Raw genomic sequence first — 20,625 nt, 5'->3', positions numbered from 1 at the left:
TAAATAGTATTATCCTATGTGCCCATGCACACTACTTTAGGCTACTTTAGGCTATTAGCATTTTTTGAGCTTCAGCATCAAGGAGCAGGAAAAAAATGTTTTTATCAAGTTTTTTGGAGCGTTTTTCCAGCAGGAAAAAAAACCCGCTAAACATTTCTAAATGCTACTAACACACTCCTAACAGCTTTTTTTCTAGTTTTTTTCCACTATATGTACTGTAGAAATGCAAATAAATGCTAACACTCCTAAACACTACTGAAATATACTATTGCTAGCAATTTTATCAGCCGTTTTTCCCAGCATTTTTGAGCTAAAAAAAAAAAAAAAAAAAAAAAAAAAGCTAGTGTGCATGCAGACTAAGCAATAAATCTGTGGTCTGTAGATGTGAATTCCAAAATTAGGCTACCTCAGTTTACAAAGTTGTGTAATCCAGTCATTACTGAACTGTGGCACTGAATTCTATAAGATATCTGAGGGTTCTAGCCTATTCAAGTTATTTGCAATAAGCCTGTTCTTTTACATACAGCAGTGGCCCTAGGTGCCTGGGGTCACAGATCTCAAGCTGCATGGATAATGAAAAAAGCACCTACATTAAATAAAACTCTTGAACAAGCACCTGAGGAACAGGGCAACTCACTTATTTACTTCCAGAGATACCGTACTTGTGCTGCTCATTAAATAAACTACATAAGAACTAATCCAAAAAGGAAGACTAGATAACAGCTGTATATTTAAGCTTCTTTAATGATGAGTTAACCATCCCAAGCGACACAGAATGATTAGCATTCCAAGCTGCATGTCTTCCCGCCAAAGTCTCATTTATTCCAAACATCAGAATACAGAGCAGGAAGAGCTAGAGGACCAGAAAATGGCATTTACATTACAATGAACATTTTATTAGCCTTCAAATGCACATAAATGAAAAGAAATTCACAAAAGGCAAAATAAATATTACTTATTGTTTCAGGAAAACATAAATAATGTCATATGGCAAATTTGTAATAATTCACATTAGTGGAAAGATTCCCAGCTTACAAGTTCTGATTAATCACCCTTTATTTATTGTCAGTTATTTTCATGGTACAATCACTTTTCTTAGTAAGAATGACAAGTAGACTGTACATGTCACCTTGTTACCAGACAACTGGACCACTGAACAAGCTTTACTTTACCCTCTAAACATCCACTGTCTTGTGATGGCTAATTAAAGTAATTTTAAAGGAGTTTTTTAAATAACAAACATGTCCTACATACCTGCTCTGTGCATCAGTTTTGCACACAGCAGCCCCAGCTCCTGGCTTATGCACATGGCTGAATGTCCTATGTTTGCCATGGCAACACTTATGCAGGCTTGATCATAAGCAGGGACCTGTGTGTCCATTGACACACACAGTGCAGTTTGATCCCACCCCTCATCCAATTGCATCCAGTATGAACATCTGTTCATTTTTTTTAAAAAAAAGAGACTTTGGTATTACTTGACATTTGTCAAAGTCCTTGGATGGCCAACTCTCTTCTGGTCTTGACCACTAACAGCCAAAAAGAAATTAACTGGGTATCAAATCATCAAAGGGCTTTCTACAAAAAGTGAACTGTCTATGGGCTTGTGTTGAAGGGGTTTTGATTGCGTCGGCAGGTTTTATAATACTTAACAAGTCTATTGTACTCCTGGATCAAAAAAAAAAAAAAGAAAGAAAGAAATGGGAGACTTTTAAAAGGTGCTGGAAAATCCAACCTCAGGAAACGCAACACATCATTTTACAGTAAAAAAAGCCAAAATTTTATTATACAACATTGTTAAGAAGTAGGGGATTCACACTCCTTAATAAATACAAGCAAAAAACATATACAATATGTTTATACAATATAAAATCAGCACCCCATTCACCCTCCTCATGGCAAGTATAGATAAACATAGATTATTATGAACCATTACATAATGATCAACCTTCAGAGATAGCCATAATGAGGTAGAGGTGTAGTGGTTCCAACGCGTTTCCCAGTCTAGGCTTCCTCAGGGGTTCAAAGGGGTACAGACTGAAAAAAGTACATCACAGATCCACTCCCAAACCAAAAGGAAAGGTGGGGAGGGAAGGAGATGCGAGAATGTATAGAAGACAGCCACAAAAGGGCGAACCTGGGAAACAATCAGGCAAGGAGTGGCTACTGACAGCCCTGATGCTGCAACAGGAGGCAAATGGAAGCTCAGCCTTCAGAGATGCGGATAATGGGGAGAGGACACACTTTGTTTCTCACTGGCAGGTTTTGGCTGTCCCTTGTATGGTGGACATTCAACAGCATGGTTGGGATCTTGTTTATTAATTAAAAACAAGGTTTTGTGGTGTGGGTTTGATATGATGTTTGACAAATATGGGTGTAACATGAAACATGGTCTTAAAAGTAGACTAAGCATTTAAAGTGTAACCATTTCTTTTTTTTGTTTAGGATAGGGATTAGAACACCTAGAAGTTTTGACTGCTGTCTGTGCCCCTGTAAGGGAGATTTACCTGCTCTATTTGTCCCATGTCCTGTTATCATTGAAAGTGAAAGAAAATCCAAAATTTTGGATTAACTTCAGAACAGTAATAAAGGTGAAATCTCCCAATGGGGACACTACTTCTGGTGACCCTGGTGTAAAAAAAAAAAAAAAACAGACAGGGGTTATAACCCTCCATTTACTATATGTAAAAGAACAAAGAAAAAAGTTTGGCGTTATTTAAGCTTTAGGCCTTCTCAGGATAGAAAGGGAGAGGAAATCTACCCAACAAATAACCTGGAAGATTAACCGTATCCTGGAGATGACCCTGAACCATGTTAGTAAATATTGCATGACAAGATATTTCCTAAAACAAAGAATAAAGGTTTTAAGCCACATAGCTTTTTGCCATTCCAAATAATGTATTTTTCAGCAGAGATCTAATCTCATGTGTTGTATGACAATTTGACTGTGCTAAAGAGATATTTTAGCCAGAGGGAACTGGGGAAAAAAAAAATCTTTAAATCCCAATGGTGAGGGCTAATACCACAGTTCTCTCTTGGGCGCAACAGCCTCATGACGGCCTTAGGGAGATATTTTGTTTGACATGGTTAAGTACACTCCCTCTGCTCTCGGCTTTGTCACTGACAACATTTACACAGTGGTGTAAGAATGAGAACTCTGCAAATTGGTTGTGATTGCATCTAAAAGTATAAATCTTTGCTGGAAATAATAATGCATTTTTACACATTCTGTTAAATATGGAAATGTTTCCAATTGGAATAGCTAGGATCCCAAACTACAACTGTCATTTTGCAGTGGTGAATCCAATTTCTCTACTTGACCTATCTACATGCACTTTGCTGTTTATCAAGGAATTGAGCAACTATCATTTATTACAGGCCACAAAGAAGAACACCATACCAGGATATGAATAGCATGTGTGCGTTTTTTGTTTTATTTTTGTTTTATTTATACAGACAGGAGAAGCTTTCCACATATTTTGCTCTCTGTCTTTGTCACGTTGGAAAAAAAATCAGTTGTGTAAAGAAATAAATAGCTCAAGGTAAAAGGTCACACAAAGCACAGAAAAACTCATTGCAGCGACTCATCTCCTACAGTTAGGTCCATATATATTTGGTCACAGGCACAATTTTAGGTTTTTTTTTTTTTTTTAGGTATTTACCAAAACATATTAAAGCTATAAAATGGATATGGGCTGAAAGTGCACACTCTCGGGTTTAATTTGAGGGATGTACATCCAAATTAGAGGAAGGGTTTAGGAATTACAGCTCTTAAGAGTAGCCATCCTCCCTTTTTCAAGGGACCAAAAGAAATTGGACAACTGAATCAAAAGCTGTGGGCTACTCCTTCAATATTTCTTCATCAATTAAGCAGGTAAAAGGTCTGGAGTCAATTCTAAGTGTGGTATTTGCATTTGGAATCTATTGCTGTGAACCTACATCATCTGTTCAAAGGAGCTGTCCATGCAAGTGAAACAGGTCATTGTAAGGCTTCAAAAATGAAACAAATCCATCACAGAGATAGCAGCAACATTAGGAGTGGCCAAATCAACAGTTTGGTACGTTCTGAGGAAAGAAGAACACATTGGTGAGCTCAGCAACATAAAAAGGCATGGATGTCCACAGAAGAGAACAGTGGTGGATGATCGCAGGATCCTCTCTATGGTAAATAAAAACCCATTCACAACATCCAGACAAGTGAAGGATACTCTTCAGAAGGTGGGCGTATCACTGTCAAAGTCTACAATCAAGAAAAGACTTCACAAGAGCTAATACAGAGGGTTCACCACAAGGTGAAAACCATTTATAAGCCTGAAGAATAGAAAAGGCATATTAGACTTTGCCAAAAACATCTAAAAAAGCCAGACCAGTTCTGGAAAAGCATTCTTTGGATGGATGAAACTAAGATTAATCTGTAGCAGAATGACGGGAAGAAAAAAGTGTGGAAAAGGCTTGGAACAGCTCATGATCCAAAGCAAACAACGTCATCGGTAAAACATGGTGGAGGCAGTGTGCTGGCATGGGCATGCATGGCTTCCAGTGGCACTGGGTCATTGGTGTTTACTGATGTGACAGAAGACAGAAGCAGCCAGATGAATTCTGCAGTGTTTACAGATATAGGGTCAGCCCAGATTCAACCAAATGCAGCAAAGTTGTTTCACAGTACAGATGGACAATGATCTAAAACACACTGCAAAAGCAACCCAGGAGCTTTTGAAGGAAAATATTCTGCAATGGCTGAGTCAATCACCTGATCACAACCCAATTGAGCATTAATTTCACTTGCTGAAGACAAAACTAAAGGCAGAAAGACCCACAAACAAAGAACAACTGAAGACAGCTGCAGTTAGAGCCTGGCAAAGCATCAGAAAGGAGGAAACCCAGTCTTTGGTAATGACCATGGGTTTCAGACTTCAGGCAGTCATTGCCAGTAAAGGATTCTCAACAAAATATTAAAAATGAACATTTTATTTATGATTATATTCATTTGTCCAATTACATTTGAGCCCCTGAAAATGGAGGGACTGTGTATAAAAATGGTTGCAGTTCCTAAAATTAGTACTTGATATTTATGTTCAACCCCATGAATTAAAGCTGAAAGTCTGCACTTCAAATCCATTTGGATTGTTTCATTTTAATTTATTCTGGTGGCATACAGAGCCCAAAGTATGAACATTGTGCCTGTGTTCAAATATATATGGACCTAACTATTTTTTTTTTAACATATTCAGATGTTTTTGATCGCATAGACTTCAGTGGGAATGCATATAAGAACCCATTGAAATAGGAAGAAGGGTCAGCCACACACCGGAGGATAGATTATTATAGTGTGTATTTATTAATCCATAGGACACACAAAAACACCAGGACATGAATACAGGACCTGTTAACACGTTTCACACGATCTCGTGCTTAATCATAACATTATGATTAAGCACGAGATCGTGTGAATTGCATTAACAGGTCCTGTATTCAAGTCCTGGCATTGTTTCTCCTATGGATTAATAAATACACACTATATTAATCTATCCTCCATTGTGTGGTTGACCCTTCTTCCTATTGCATTGTTTGTGGTGGCGAGCCAGAGCCTGCACCTGTCGTGGATTGATCTGGACTGTTTGCCTGAGCGGTACACCTCTGTTCTTTGGATTAAGCACCCATTGAAACTTAAGTGTTTTTCTGCTCTTTACTCTACACCTGACTACACCTAACTATGCAGAGTTCCATTCTTTCTAACTATAGTTGTTCACACTTGTATTCTCAGTCACCCTAAATTCAGAAAAGTGCATCAGCCTTTTTTTATTTTTTTTATTCAGGCACTTTTGATCTCATAGACGTCAACAGGAATGCCTGTATATATGGTACACTCTGCTCAGGTGTAAATGCAGGCTAAATGTAGGCTAAACATACAATACAGTATGTTTTTGCATGTTTTTATGCATGGATTCCTCTGTTCCTATAGAAGTGCTCTCCTCTCCTTGCCCAGTTTAGGAAACAAACTCCTATAGCTTTATGCATGCAGAAAAACAGCTGGAAAACACTTGTAATGTGCCTAAAAAACATCTGAAAAAAGAGCTTCAAACCAGCAGGAAAAAACACACTGCTCAGATGTGAATGCAGGATAAACTCACAATACGCATATTTTCTTGCACTTTTACGCATGAAAAATTCCTCTCCTCCCAAAAGGTACGCTCTCCTTCCCTTGCCCAGCCAGGAAAAAAACTCTAGAAGCTTCATATACATGGATAAACACCTGTAAACACACTTGAAAGACACCAGGAATATACTCTGCTCAGGTGTCAAAGCAGGCCTATAGTTTCCTTTAAAGGATAAGTTCACCTTTTTGACAAAAATAATAAATGCACATTTTTTTGCAGGTACAAATGTGCATTTATTATTATTGTCTGCAGTAGCCTGAAAAGCATTGCACCAGCGATCAGCAGATCGCTGATGTCATGCAGGTCTCCTGCAGACCTGTCAGAATATCTGCATTCTGTATGAGATGTATCGTCAAGCAGATATACTGGCAGGAAGCTTCAAGGAACTACCACGGCGCTCCACAGCACTGTGGTAGATCATTGAAATCTACAAGCTGACAGCTGGTGAGGCTGCCAGGACTTGTAGGCACCCGATCACAGAACTCTGAATGAGTGATGCGCAGGGGCGGACCAACAACTCATGGGGCCCCCGGGCAATAGGGGATCATGGGGCCCGTGTCCTTGCCCAAACTCAAAAAAGCCTATGAAAAAAAAGGTACCAGGGGCATCTCCTGGGACCCCCTACTGACCCCGGGCCCTCGGGCAGTGCCCGAGTTTCCAAATGGTCAGTCCGCCCCTGGTGATGCGGCTATGTGGATGTAGCCCTGCACAGCCGTGTGGTTTTCAAATCTGACAGATGGAAACCTGCCTGTTCCTGTACCCCCTTTAGATAATTATCAGTGCCCCACTGCAAGAGTAGTTTTGTTTTTTAATTTCTGATGTTGGGCTTTATATCTTTATATAGTGGTCTTTATATCAGAAAAATAAAGGGAAAACTGAAAAGTAATAAAAGACATAGAAATCTAATTGAAGATAAAGGTCAGTTGAAAGTTGTGTAAACAGCTAGAATATTGGAGCTGCAGCAATAGTCCGGTAGGTTGCAAATTTTCAATAGAGTCTCCAATGTTATTTACTGCAAGAACAGAGATTAAGTGGGATACATAATACAGGGAGCACATACAACATGAAATCAACTTTTGATTATAAAATTATTTCAATATAGAAGGAAACCAAAAATCTAGTGGAGTTACAAAACAAGAGTCTATACAAAACACTGTAAGGCTGAATTGTAGTCATGAATAATTAATATGAAACAAGAAACAGAGCTTACAATGAATTCTCCTGAAACTGATTTTAAGGAGTCCAAATTCCCTGCCAGTTATGACTCATTTATTTAACTGGTACAGTACATCACCACATCAAGCTGAACAAAAAGCGGCTACTGTAATGACAGAGCTTCAATTGTCATAACAACTGATATCATTACAAACCATGAACATGCAGCCTTGGTGTTAAATGTTGCATGGAACAGCAGTGAGACTATTTTAATAATTTTATTGTAGTTTTAAAGAGGAATACAACCACAATATAATATGGCATAGTGGTAATAAATAACACAGGGAGTATCATAACAGTTAACAAAGTTCAAATGTGTAATCAACAGCAAAGCTGTACAAAAATGTATGCTCTTTTTTGATTAGCTCCACAGAATACATTACATTTCCATATCTATCAGTGTTATGTATTTTATATCCCTGGATTATATACTTAGAACATAACAGAAAGGTATGCAGACACTGGCTGTTTCCATACATGTAAAGGAGATCAAGTCCAAAAGAACACAGAAGGAGAAAACCATTAGGCTAGCATGAAGGAGTCAAGGAGGATAAAACGAACATCAAATAAGTAGCAAGGAATAAAGGGTAAAAGCAGAAGGACCTTCTTATGATAAGTATTAAAGTAATTCTAAAAGTTAATTTTTTTTAAAATAATGAACATGTCATACCTACCTGCTCTGTGCAATACGTTTTCACAGATCAGCCCTCTTATTGGGTCCCCAGTCAGTGCTCCTAGCTCCCCCCCACCGAGTGCCCCTTGTAGCAAGCTGTTCACTCTTGAGCTGCCTCTATGTGTCCATAAGACTCACAAAACTCAGCTCAGCCCCCTCCACTCTTCACTGGCTGTGATTGATAGCAGCAGAACCCAATGGCTCCAGTTGCTGTTTCTAAGCTAATAAGATGTGAGAGAGCCAAGAGAGCTTCGGCTCTCATGCACATCGCTGGATTGGACTCAGCTGAGTATAAGTCAGGGGCTGGGACTCACAAAATGCATAAAAATAAAAAACCTTCTGCCTTTACAACCACTTTAAGGAGTGAAATATATGATTTTGGTAGCTATCGGGCCAGTGCTGAGTGCAAAATATCTAATTTGCAAGTGTTGCGTAACATCATGTTTAAGATGAATCACAAGAGATCAGCACACAAAGATCAAATATCTAGAATTGTCAGCATGCATAAATTAACAGATTAATTTGGCATTAGCAGCTGTATTTGGAAAGTTCTAAAATGAACAAAATATTTTTTAAAAGAGAAAAGCAGTGTACAAAATGCTGCAAATCTAAAATCCTATAAACTGCCGTGGAATGTGGCTACCCTCTAACGGGAAGTTGAATCACAGCAGAAAAAAAAGTTTTGAGATTTGGAGGAGGCTGGGAGCAATAGAAGGGACTTTGCTGGGCAAAGAATATGCACTTGAACAGAATATTTAAAAAAACAAACAAACAAAAAAACAACAAAAAACGGGTTTAGTGCCAGGTTAAGCTTTAGAGCATAACAAGATAAAAAAAATGTTAACAGGATAAATACGAAGTCATTTCTTAGGGTTAATTGTTCCTCTGAGTAGGAAAAAAACAATAAATTACAACAAAGTATAATTCAGCTGACTTGTAATAAAGTTACTAGCTTTTATCTTCAAGCTATAATGACATGAGGCAATGATATATTCTAGAACATCTATGATTTACCTGAAAACCACTCAAAGAGATTGTTCACATTCATAAATTATGTATTCTAATCTACAGCAGTTTCCTATTCACTTTCTAGCATATCATTAGCTTCTGTGTGGCTTCAGCCCCGCCATACTCAAGTGGAAAAAAAAGCAAATCTTTATTTTGATTTTGAAGCTAACAGGTTCAGCATCCCACTGTCTTCCTACATCTCCCTGAAAATTCAATGATGGCATTTTTCATTTACTGAAAATGGCTCAGAATGCAGAAAGAGAATGGAAGCTACTGCAGCTGCAAGAGAGAGACTCTGAGGTTGTAGGAGTAGGGGTGGTTGGAGAGATCTCTGCTGCGGACTCCTTGTAATATTGCAGCGGTTTTGACTACCAGAATCTACAACAAAAATAGCTTCATGACTCACACTGTCTGTGTTTGGGGACACGCACCCGCACCCACACAGATGTAAAACTGGGAGCAGTGGCTGTGTCCATGCAGCCACTGCATCCCAACTGACATGAATAGAACTACCTACATGTGGATGCAAAACACCTTTGCATCCCATGCAGGCAAACACTGCCCTTTGCATGGGTGTAAGATTAAGCAGGCCCGTGTGAACAAGGCCTTATTATGAGACCACCAGCTATAACGATTTCATGCGCAGGAAAGTTAGCGAGGTCATCGGTGAGTTAAATTGTATATTGCAAGTACAGAAGCACACAGATTGATCCTGCCAGAAATCCAGAGTTAACTTTTTGTAGTGGTTTACAACACTGCCTCTGCTGCACTAAAATCCAAAGCAGTGTTGTCAACCCTACCTTTGGTGCTCCTGCTGGACTACGGAACAAGGGCTGCCAACACTGCTTGGAGTTTCAGTTATTTCTGTACCTGCATTTTTCTTTCAAGGCAAAACGTGTGCACACTGGGGTTGATTTACTAAAACTGGAGAGTGCAAAATCTGGTGCTGCTGTGCATGGTACCTGAAAACCTGAAAGAGCTGCACCAGATTTTTCACTCTCCAGATTTAGTAAATCAACCCCATTCTTGTTATTCGTTGTACTGAATATTTCATTATTATTGGTAATATTATTATTTTGCCCAGTCATACAACTTTAGGGCTCGTTCACACCATTGAGTTGCAGGGTATAGAAATGAATGAATCATCACTGTGGGGTTTATTTACTAAAGCTGGTTCACTCAGAATCTGGTGCAGCAATGCATGGTAGCCAATCAGCTTCTAACCTCAGCTTGTTCAATTAAGGTTTAGCAATAAAACCAGTAAGCTGATTGGTTTCCATGCAGAAATGCGTGAGATTACGAGTGAACCAGCTCTTGTAAATAAACCCCCGTGTGCCATTTCAATAAAGTTAAGATGAAAACTTTAGAAGAAAAAAAAACAAAAAAAACCCCATAAAAATGTAAAACACTGCCCTACATTATAAAAATACAAGGTGTCGCACCCTGAGGCTCCATGCACACTAGCGTTTTTTAAGATGGGAAAAATGCTGGATAAAAACCGCTGGTAGTAGCTTTTTAGTAGTGTTCAGAAGTGTATAGGAGCATTAGATTATCGTTTTTACAATACATGTAGAGGAAAAATAAAACAAGCTAGAAAATAGCGGTTATGAATGTTTTAGTAGCATTTAGCAGTTTTTTTTCTGCTGGAAAAACGCTCCAAAAAACTCTACAAAAACAATTTTTTTCTGCTTCTAGATGCTGAAGCTCAAGAAATGGTAATAGCCTAAAGTAGTGTGGATGGATACATAGGATAACACTATTTAGCTTCTGGGAGCAGAAAAAAAAAATCTGCTGATAATAGCTTCTAGGAGGTTAAAAAAATGCCAATGTGCATAGAGCCTGAAGCTTACACCAGACCACACAGGTAAGCAGATTGTTTTCTTGTGCAGGTAGTGTGAGGGAGCCCAAGACATGTTTTCTGAGGGAAATGTGGAGGCTGCCAGTTCCATATTCTACAATTCCCATGCTGAACTTCTGAATTTGTTTTTTGAGCACTGTAACTGGTCCAGAACAAGTATGCAGTTGAGAGCGTTTACCTAAAAGGACCCCGTCAACCTATTGTGTTGCAAAAAACTATGTTTTTTTTACTGTGCATTGCAATAACACACAGCATATGAACCATCTCAGCCATGCACTATAATAAGATGTTGCATGGACATCCAAAGGGAGGGCCTAACCTAAATGATACACAATACAAACAAAAGATTTAGGCTGGCCTGCAGGCCCTGGCTTTACTTCCAAACCACCCAACCCTACTTGCAAATCATGGACCAAAATCCACTACCTCGGACCCAATGAACATAGGTGTCCTTTTAAGAAACTGAGATCAGCAGCGATCCTAAGGATCATTGCTGATCTCAGATCATTAGTGGTTTAGGGAACAGAGATGATCAGTGGAGAACATGTTCTCGGCTGATCATCTCAACACACTAACGGCCAGTGTATGAAGGAGCGATGTCAGCCCTTCACTGGTGATCTGTGTGAAAATTCTCCCTCCAGATTCTCCAGCCCAGAGGTGGAGAATCAGGGAGACCGCAAACGAAGCACCGGTAATTCACCGCTGCTCAGAAAACGGTGTTTGACTGATCTCTTACTGTTATCTCGCAAGATTACAGTAACAGCAGCCATTTTCTAGCGTTCAGAGCGTTTGTAGATCACTTCTCTCCTCATTAGGAGAAGTGATCTACACCGCTTCATGAACAGGCATTCAGAGGAGAACTGTCTGAGAATGCTAGAGAACTGAGCAGTGGTCATATACCGCTGCATGATAAAAAGGACAGCAACGTTTGAAGGCCTAATCATCAAGCTACAACCAAATGGTTCCATCTGCACTATTTACTGTGTGTTGATACACGCGCCATATTGAAGGCCATTCCCCTGGTGAACAGTACCTTTATCTCCCTTCCATTATTTCCCAATATCTCCCCACCCCCCTCCTTTGCAGGACACCAGTTAACACACTTTTTTTTCACACCCTCCCCCTACCTTCCTTATAATCCCCCTCTAAGTCAGGCTTGCCATAATAGTCACTACAAATGTAATTCTATTTAGGATACATTCTTGAAGGCCATTCCCCTGGTGAACAGTACCTTTATCTCCCTTCCATTATTTCCCAATATCGCCCCACCCCCCTCCTTTGCAGGACACCAGTAAACATGCTTTTTTTTCACACCCTCCCCCTACCTTCTTTATAATCCCCCTCTAAATCAGGCTTGCCATAATAGCCACTACAAATGTAATACTATTTAGGATACATTCCTCATCACATCCTACTGAATCATATCTTATGACCTGATTATCTAGTATTTATACAAAGTTACCTTTATACATACAAAGTTGTATTTATACAAAGTTGCTCTATTGCAATGCATGGTCTTCATGTTATTTGCTCTTCTTTGACAATTTATGGAAAATGTCGCTTCATTTTTATGTAAACCCGTATACACTCAAATTGTTGGAATTACCTGTGACAGCATAAAGAAAAAAAAAAAAAGAAAAAAAAAAGGAAATGCTGCATGTCTGTGAAAATATGCATTATGGTCTCTTGGCGGCCTATGTAAAACATGGATGTGGCTGAGAAGGCAGTAATGTGTTTATGCACTGCAACAGGCCCTAAATGACTTGCCTTTTCAGACCTGATGTAATGTTCCCCCGCCAGCCTTCTCCACACGCTACTCCTACCTGACTGCTCCTTGTACTCTTATCAACTAAGTCAATATTTTGATGCTTATTATAAAATACACATATGCTGAAAAAAGTTATACATCCACACTAAGCATAGGAAGAGATACCAAGGCAGCTGTAAGCAGCCATATGAATGTCTAACAGATATGTTATAAAGAATAAACAGAGGGAAAATAAAAAATGAAGTGTCATGTGAATTTTCCTAAAATATCAGAGAAAATGAGTACTGTCTGTAATACTTACGTTTTTCTGGCACTGACATTTACATCTCCAGAACAAGCTTCTGGGATGTCCCCTTCTCAGTCCAAGCAGTACAGATGCACAAGGCTTCAAATAACAGCCTATTCTTTCTAGAAGTGTTCAACAGTGTGCATACTAGACAAGACATTACAGTCTATTAGACACAGCATGATTGCATTGTAGAAGAAAGAAGTACTTCAGTCTAAGTGAACACGCCCACCTTGCACAAAAGGAGTCTCATACAGATAATACATCTGTTCAGCTTCAGAGCTGCTTGGGTGGAGAGCACAGGGTTGCGTCTCACACATTATGTTATTTTTACAGATGCATAATGACCTGTTTTTTTAAGGCATAAAATGGGAAACTTGCAACAAAAAAGGGGGATTTGAAAAGAGATTCACAGAAAGTGGTTACATTATGGACAGAATGCAATACTCAAAGTAATTCCAAAAATTATGCTTTATTAAACACAGTACAAATGTGGACAAATGAGGCAAATACCTCAGTTCACCATCACCTCAGTAAGAGAGAATACATAGACAGACCTTAAAAACATATAAAATTGTACATCAAGACCGGTCTAAAGTAGTAAGGTGCTGCAGATATAGTGACAATGGTCTATTACATTTGCAGCACCGACACATAGGTTACACCGCCAAACAGGAGGTATATCAAAAAATTGTACCAATATCGATATGGCATGCAGTGCAATAATGGCTAGTACCAAGTAATAAAGATGATTGCCCATGGACCAAATTAGGTAATGTGGGCTAAAAATACATAGAAATATATGGAGAGGGATGCGGTAAATGGGAAACTTATCTGCAGAGTATGAAAAAAAAAACGTCCAAGTGACTTGGTTCCTGATCTCGGTTGGTTCCAGGCCAACACAAAAACCCAATACTGCTTTATTGAAGATAACACCTCTACTCCCTACCAAAATATAACAAAACATGGTGACAGCCACCAGGAGTGGCCCCAAGCAGACTAGCCTCATAAATATACCTCCTCTACTCAAAAATGATGCCTCCCATACCCCTGGAACCCTTGGTTAGCTGCCCTAAGATTAACAGCAGTTTGACGCTTTCACCCCAAACAGACGGAGCATGTTGGAAGGTTGCACTGCTCTTGCAGGAGTAACTATCTCCTGAGTTATGCCACCAAACACTCACATGTGGAGACCTCAAGAGAGAAGCAACACCTCCATGTTAGTAAAATAACATAAGTGAAAACAGTGCCAAAAAAATTTAAATGATATTATTGTGTTATATTCAAGCTGCTAAACCTCACCCTCCAACAAAGGTAATAGTATAAATCAGAAAAAAAAGGTAGCGCCAAAATAAATCAACCCTTATTTATGATAGTGATAACGCCTCCATGTTGTCTAGAGAGAAATCAGCTGCAAACTGCATATAATCAGGGCATGCATCCTACGGGGCATGCATTTCACTGAATATCTTACAAGCATGTCCAAACAGTGGCTAAATAGTTAGCACTTCCGCCTGTCAATACTAGAGTCATTGGTTAAAATCCCAGCCACAGCACCACCTGACTGGAGTTTGCATGTTCTCCCTGTAACTGTGTGGGTTTCCTCCGGGTACTTCAGCTTCCTCTCACACACTAAAGATATGCTAGTAGGTTAATTGGATCCTGTCTAAATTGACCCTAGTCTGTGTATGAATGTAAGTTAGGGACCTTAGATTGCATGCCCCTTGAGGGTTAGGGACTGATGTGAATGTACAATATATATGTAAAGTGCTGCGTAAATTGACAGTGCTATATAAGTACCTGAAATAAACAGTACAAAAAAACTGGACTCAACAACAACTTTGACTTGCAGCTTGATCATAAAGGCACAAAGATCATGATTCAGCTAAGTAATATGATACCTAAATAAGTCGCAGAACTGAGTTTAAAGTGTTACTAAACCCACAACAGTAAAATCAGTCTGTACATGCGTAAAGCATGCTTGTTATACTCACTATGGAACCTAAGGGGTTAATCCTATGCAGTGTGTAAAAACGCAGTTTCATCCTGTCTCCTCTGATCCTCCCCTTCTTCCAGTGCCCCCCTCTCATCTCCTGATAAGACATATCATGTGGAGACACTCTGCACATGTTCAGTTTGGTGTGTATTGCTAGAGTGTTTTTTTTTTCTCTTTTGAAGGTGTATGTGATCAGCACAGGGCCAATTATCCAGACAGAGGTTAGGGGTTCTGCATCCTCCTAGAGCAGAAAGAAAACTCCTCCTACAAGCTTTAACCAGTGATCTGCTGAACACTGATAGTCACAAGACTGCTCTAACTGCTGATGAGAATGTGTACTGTGGGAGACCAGATGCAGTGAATGCAGGGTCCTGGGTTTAGTAACACTTTAAATTTAAAATTCCATTCAGGACACTATCTACATGGAGTTTGCATGTTCTCCCTGTGCTACTGTGGGTTTCTCTGATACTCCAAAGACATGCAAGAAGTTACCCGACTGTCTATAACTGACCCTAGTATGTGTGTGCATGTATGTACGCTAGTGAGATAGGGACCATAAATTGCAAGCTACCTAGGGGTACTGCTGATGTGAGTTTACAGCATGGAAAGCACTGCGTAAAATTGCCGGTGCTATATAAAGATCTGAAATAAATAAGTAAAAACCCACGTGTGTTCACTCCTACTAGTCTTCTTCTATCTTACCCAGAAAATCTAAAGTTCTGGTCCCAGAATCCAACATGATGCTTTCCTTAATCTGCCCCATATGAACAACTCCTTGTTTTTGTGGAGACTTAAGCAGCTCTAATACAACTCCTGGCAAAAAGTATAGAATCACCACTCTTGGAATATGTTCATTCAATTGTTAATTGTGTAGAAAAAAAAAATCAATCAATCACAGACTTGCCTCAAAACTATTTTCATTTAACCTTCTGGCTTTAAGAAACACTTAAAAAATAAAAAAGAAAGAAAACTGTAGTCAATTGTAACTGTTTTTGCAGACCATGCAGAGGAAAAAAATATGGAATCACTCAATTCTGAGGAAAATATTATGGAATCACCATGTACTTTGAAGTTCTTAAAAACAAACATCTGCATCAGATTACATCTGATAATTAGTCTGCAGTTAAAAAAAAAAAAAAAAAAAAAAAAAAAAAGGAGTGCTTGCACACCATGGTGAGCTGTTGCACCAAGTTGCTTGACATGGATCATGGCTCCAACACAAAAGATGTCAGTTGAAACAAAGCAGAGGATTATAAAACTTCAAGAAGGTAAATCATCACAGAAAGATGTTGGTTGTTTCCAGTCAGCTGTGTCTAAAATCTGGATCATGTACAAATTAAATAAGAAGGCTGTACTGGTAGACCAAGGAAGACATCAAAGCGTAATGATAGAAAACTTAAAGCAATATGCCTTGAAAACAGAAAATGCACAGCAAAATAAATGAGGAACAAATGGGCAGAAACTGGAGTCAATGTCTGTGACCGAACTGCAAGACATCGCCTAAAGGAAATGAGATTTACATACAGAAAAGTCAAATGAAAACCATCATTAACATCTAAACAGAAAAAAAACAAGGTTACAGTGGGCTAAAGAAAAGCAATCATGGACAGTGGATGACTGGATGAAAGTGATATTCAGTGATGAATCACGAATCTGCATTGGACAGGGTGATCATGCTGGAAATTGTGTTTGGTGCCATTCCAATGAAATGTATAAAGATGACTGCCTGAAGAAAACATGCAAATTTCCACAATCATTGATGATATGGGGTTGCATGTCAGGTAAAGGTACGGGGGAGATGACAGTCATTAAATCTTCCATAAATGCACAAGTTTATATGGAGATTTTTGACACTTTTCTTATTCCATCAATTGAAAGGATGTTCGGTGATGACACCATTTTTCAGGATGATAATGCAAAAGCCGTGAAAACTTTCCTTCAAGAAGGACATATAGGGGTTTATTTACTAAAGCTGGAGAGTCCAAAATCAGACTCCCTTCTGCATAGAAACCAATCAGCTTCTAACCTCAGCTTGTTCAATGAAGCTTTGGCAATGAAACCTGGAAGCTGATCGGTTTCTATGCAGAAGGGAGTCTGATTTTGGACTCTCCAGCTTTAGTAAATAAACCCCACAACGTCAATGGCATGGCCTGCAAATAGTCCGGACCTCAATCCAATTGAAAATCTGTGGTGGAAATTAAAGAAAATGGTCCATGACAAGACTTGAACCTCAGAGCTTATTTGGCACCAGCAATAAGAGAAAGTTGGAGCCAGATTGATGAATAATACTGTATGCCAATAGTTAAATCCAAGCCTCAGAGAATTCAACCTGTGATAAAAGCCAGAAATGGTGCAACAAAATACTAGTAGTGCACTGTGGTGTTTTTTTTTTCATGATTCCATAATATTTTCCTCAGAATTGAGTGATTCCATATCGTTTTCCTTTGCTTGATCTGCAAAAACAGTTGCAATGGACTAGTTTTCTTTTTTCTTTTTTTTTTTTAAGTGTTTCTTAAAGCCAGAAGGTTGGAATGTTAAATGAAAATAGTTTTGAGACATGTCTGTGATTAGTTTTTTTATTCTACACAAATAATTGAATGAACATTTTCCAAGAGTGGAGATTCCATACTTTTTGCCAGGGGTTGTAGAAAGGGGTAGTAGAATTCTTTTAAACAGGAACGTATACAGGGTGCCAGAATATTATTAGTACTATTAATATTTTTGCAGTATTCGGTACATGCATACATAAGATTTTTATTTAGTAATTTAGAAATACATTTTAGGCACAGGTTTATGTAATCAAACTGGCCAACTCTTCTCACCTGTGCCTTGTGGGTTAATATATATTTAAAACCACAGATCAGCATTTGTGCCCTGTCACTAGTTTTGTTGCAGACTCATTCGGATAATGTGATATTCTTACCCAGAAGAGGAGATTAAAATTGGATTTCTTTAGATGCTGGTCAGCACTACAGTCAGAGAGAAGCAATGTACACTGTCCAGTAAGCTGCTTTGTGGAGCTGGAGATGACGGTGCCATCTGCTAGGAGCACAAGTCAGGGTGGTACACTGTACAGCAATAAACAAGCTGTATAAAACAAACTGATCACTCCAATTAACTTATATCTGAAGCTTCAGCCATCCCATCATGATGTCTTGAGATATCCTACATCTATGTAGAAGCTATTTGTTTGTTCAGGGTAAAACACCAACTATTGCAGTTCTGGACTTATTAAAAATAATGTAAATGTATTTGCACCAAGTGTAAGTGGCTAAATGTGGCTTTACTTCAGCCTTCTTTTCTCACAGTTGAAGAAGAGGGGGCAGTGGTAAGAAGCCAGAACAAAGACAGGAGGAGAGATCAGAGTGATGATTTCATCAGGATTTTACTGATTCTTCACTATTTAGCCCCAAAACTTTTTTGAGCCTCAGGAATTTGGCTTCAGGTGACTTAGAGTGGAGATATGAACCAACTCCAAAGAGAACTGATTTTTCTTCTCCCTGAGCATTTTGGAGCTTGAAGCTCCAAAACGCTCAGGTATGAATGGGATCTTAGTCATAAACTGGAGGCAGGAAGGTAACCAAGCTCAATGCCTAAATGCAATTAAGAAAAGAGTTTACCAACCAGCACAACTACCTTTTTAAATTTCATAACTGGTTTAATAGAATCATTAATCCTTTTGCAGGTAAAATATCTTCCATATACAGTATGTATTTCAACTGTGTACTTAGTTTGCTTAGTGTTCAGTCTGAAAGCGGAACTAAACTACAAGATTAATCTAAATATTTTGGGCCCCCAGGAGGTTGCTGTCATAATGTGTGTGCATGCCAAGCAAATTTTCACATTATAGCTCTCTTACCTAGGAAAGCACTCTTTTCCAGCAATATGATGTCAGTGCCCCCCCCCCACGGCTTCATCTTCTCCGAATATTTTTCTATTTCCAGAATCTCTTGGTTGACAAGGTCTGGATGGCACAACACCTGCCCATGCTCATGAGGGTTACTTTGTATTAACACACAATTGTGCCAAGATTGTACACCGAGCTGCATGCTCATGGTACAGTGCACACTTTTAAAAAAGTGCTGACAGGCTGGTAGAAGCTTCAATCGCAGAAAAGACATATGCAATGGGGGGGATTTACTAAAACAGGTGCACTCAGAATCTGGTGCACCTTTGCATGGTAGACAATCATCTTCTAACTTCAGCTTGTTCAATTAAGTTTTGACAGTCAAACCTGGAAGCGGATTGTTTTCTATGCAGAGCTGCACCAGATTATGCACCATGCAGTTTTAGTAAATTAATCCCAGTCTGGTGTAAAAAGTGCAAACAGGCTGCTTTTTTAGGACAAGTACCAATCACAACAAGGCGACTATACTCTTTATGAGTTCCTTCCTATATTTTCTTTATCAAAAGAGAAAACAGTAGCATCATAAGACTCTTTCTGGACTTTATAATGGCCATAGAAGGAAATAGGTCAGGAAAACTTTTCATCAAACTCTATTTTTATATAAAGGTTAAACATGCCACAAAAACCAACCCATCTGACACTACATTAACTCTACTCCCAACTAAGTTATTGTCCAATACTATACAAGAATATAATCCAATGTGAACAAAGCAGCTTTGGATATTACCGTGTACTAACAACTGATATTGCAGTTATTGGTGGGCTCTGGCTTTATATATTTAGATCCCAAGCGATATCCCATATTCGAAATTCTAATATAAACCGAAAGACTCCCTTGAAAGGCCAAAACAGCTGGACAGAACTGGGTAGTTAGGTGTAAGATCACATTGCTTAAGTCACCAAAAAGATATATAAAATTTAGAAGAGGATTCGGCCACCTAACCTAGTCACAAAAACAAAAAATCCATTCAATGGACTGACCCTTTAAAGCACAGGATAAATGTGTACAACCAAATATGGCACAGACTGAACAGAGTAATTGGAAAAATAAAACATACCGGAGTGACATATTCTCTAATTTCACATTGATTTTACACTGAACAAAAACAGCCTATCTGTGGTTTTCAATACAAATAGCCTTGAGAATCTATAAATATATGGACATTCTATTGTTTTCTTCACAAGACTCCCAAGTGAACCTTTTGAAACCCTAGAGGCTATGATGTTAACGGTATTTTAGTGTTAAAGTGTTTGTACTACAAATTCAAGGATCAACCACTAAAACATGCTGAAATCGGCACGTGCATATAAGAATGCTACTCCCTATCTAGCAAATCATACATTACAGCAGCCAACCAGAAATAAACTTTTAGCAGTTAAGGGTGCTGAGATTACTGAAAGCTAAAGTCTGATTCAGGGGCGGACTGACCATTCAGAAACTCGGACACTGCCCGAGGGCCCGGGATCAGTAAGGGGCCCCATGAGATGCCCCTGGTACCTTTCATAGGCTTTTTTGGGTGTGGTTTGAGTGCGGGCAAGGACACAGGGGCCCCATGATCCCCTATTGCCCAGGGGCCCCGTGAGTTGTCAGTCCGCCCCTGGTTGGACTGACAACCCTGTTTTATTTTTAATTGCACAGAGCACTGACCAAACTGTCAACGGTGTCTAAACCATGCTTTGTAAAGGCATATTCTGCACAGGGATGAGAAAGATTGCACTATCTGGATATAAGAGGAATGAAAAGAATTCCTTGCTG

The 20,625-nt window shown here is 39.0% G+C and overlaps 1 protein-coding gene across 2 annotated transcripts in view; it reads right to left on the bottom strand.

Annotated features, from left to right (window-relative positions):
* PHYHIPL (phytanoyl-CoA 2-hydroxylase interacting protein like) overlaps positions 1 to 20,625 on the bottom strand; it is a 172,964-nt gene that overhangs the window by 117,094 nt on the left and 35,245 nt on the right. The window contains exon 1 of one of the 2 annotated variants that reach the window (XM_089683159.1): positions 12,982 to 13,118. The exons of the other annotated variant lie outside the window; for it this stretch is intronic. Coding sequence (XP_089539285.1) covers positions 12,982 to 13,000 — 19 coding nt within the window. The 5' untranslated portion in view covers positions 13,001 to 13,118. Of the gene's footprint in view, positions 1 to 12,981; positions 13,119 to 20,625 lie in introns of those variants that run through there. 2 annotated transcript variants of the gene reach the window in all.

The sequence above is a fragment of the Staurois parvus genome, unplaced genomic scaffold, assembly GCF_062004578.1.
Source record: "Staurois parvus isolate SC_StPar_1 unplaced genomic scaffold, SC_StPar_1.0 ptg000303l, whole genome shotgun sequence".
Classification (NCBI taxonomy): domain Eukaryota; kingdom Metazoa; phylum Chordata; class Amphibia; order Anura; family Ranidae; genus Staurois; species Staurois parvus.
Note: the sequence above shows the minus strand (reverse complement) of the source record. Positions and strands in the feature narration are given on the sequence as shown.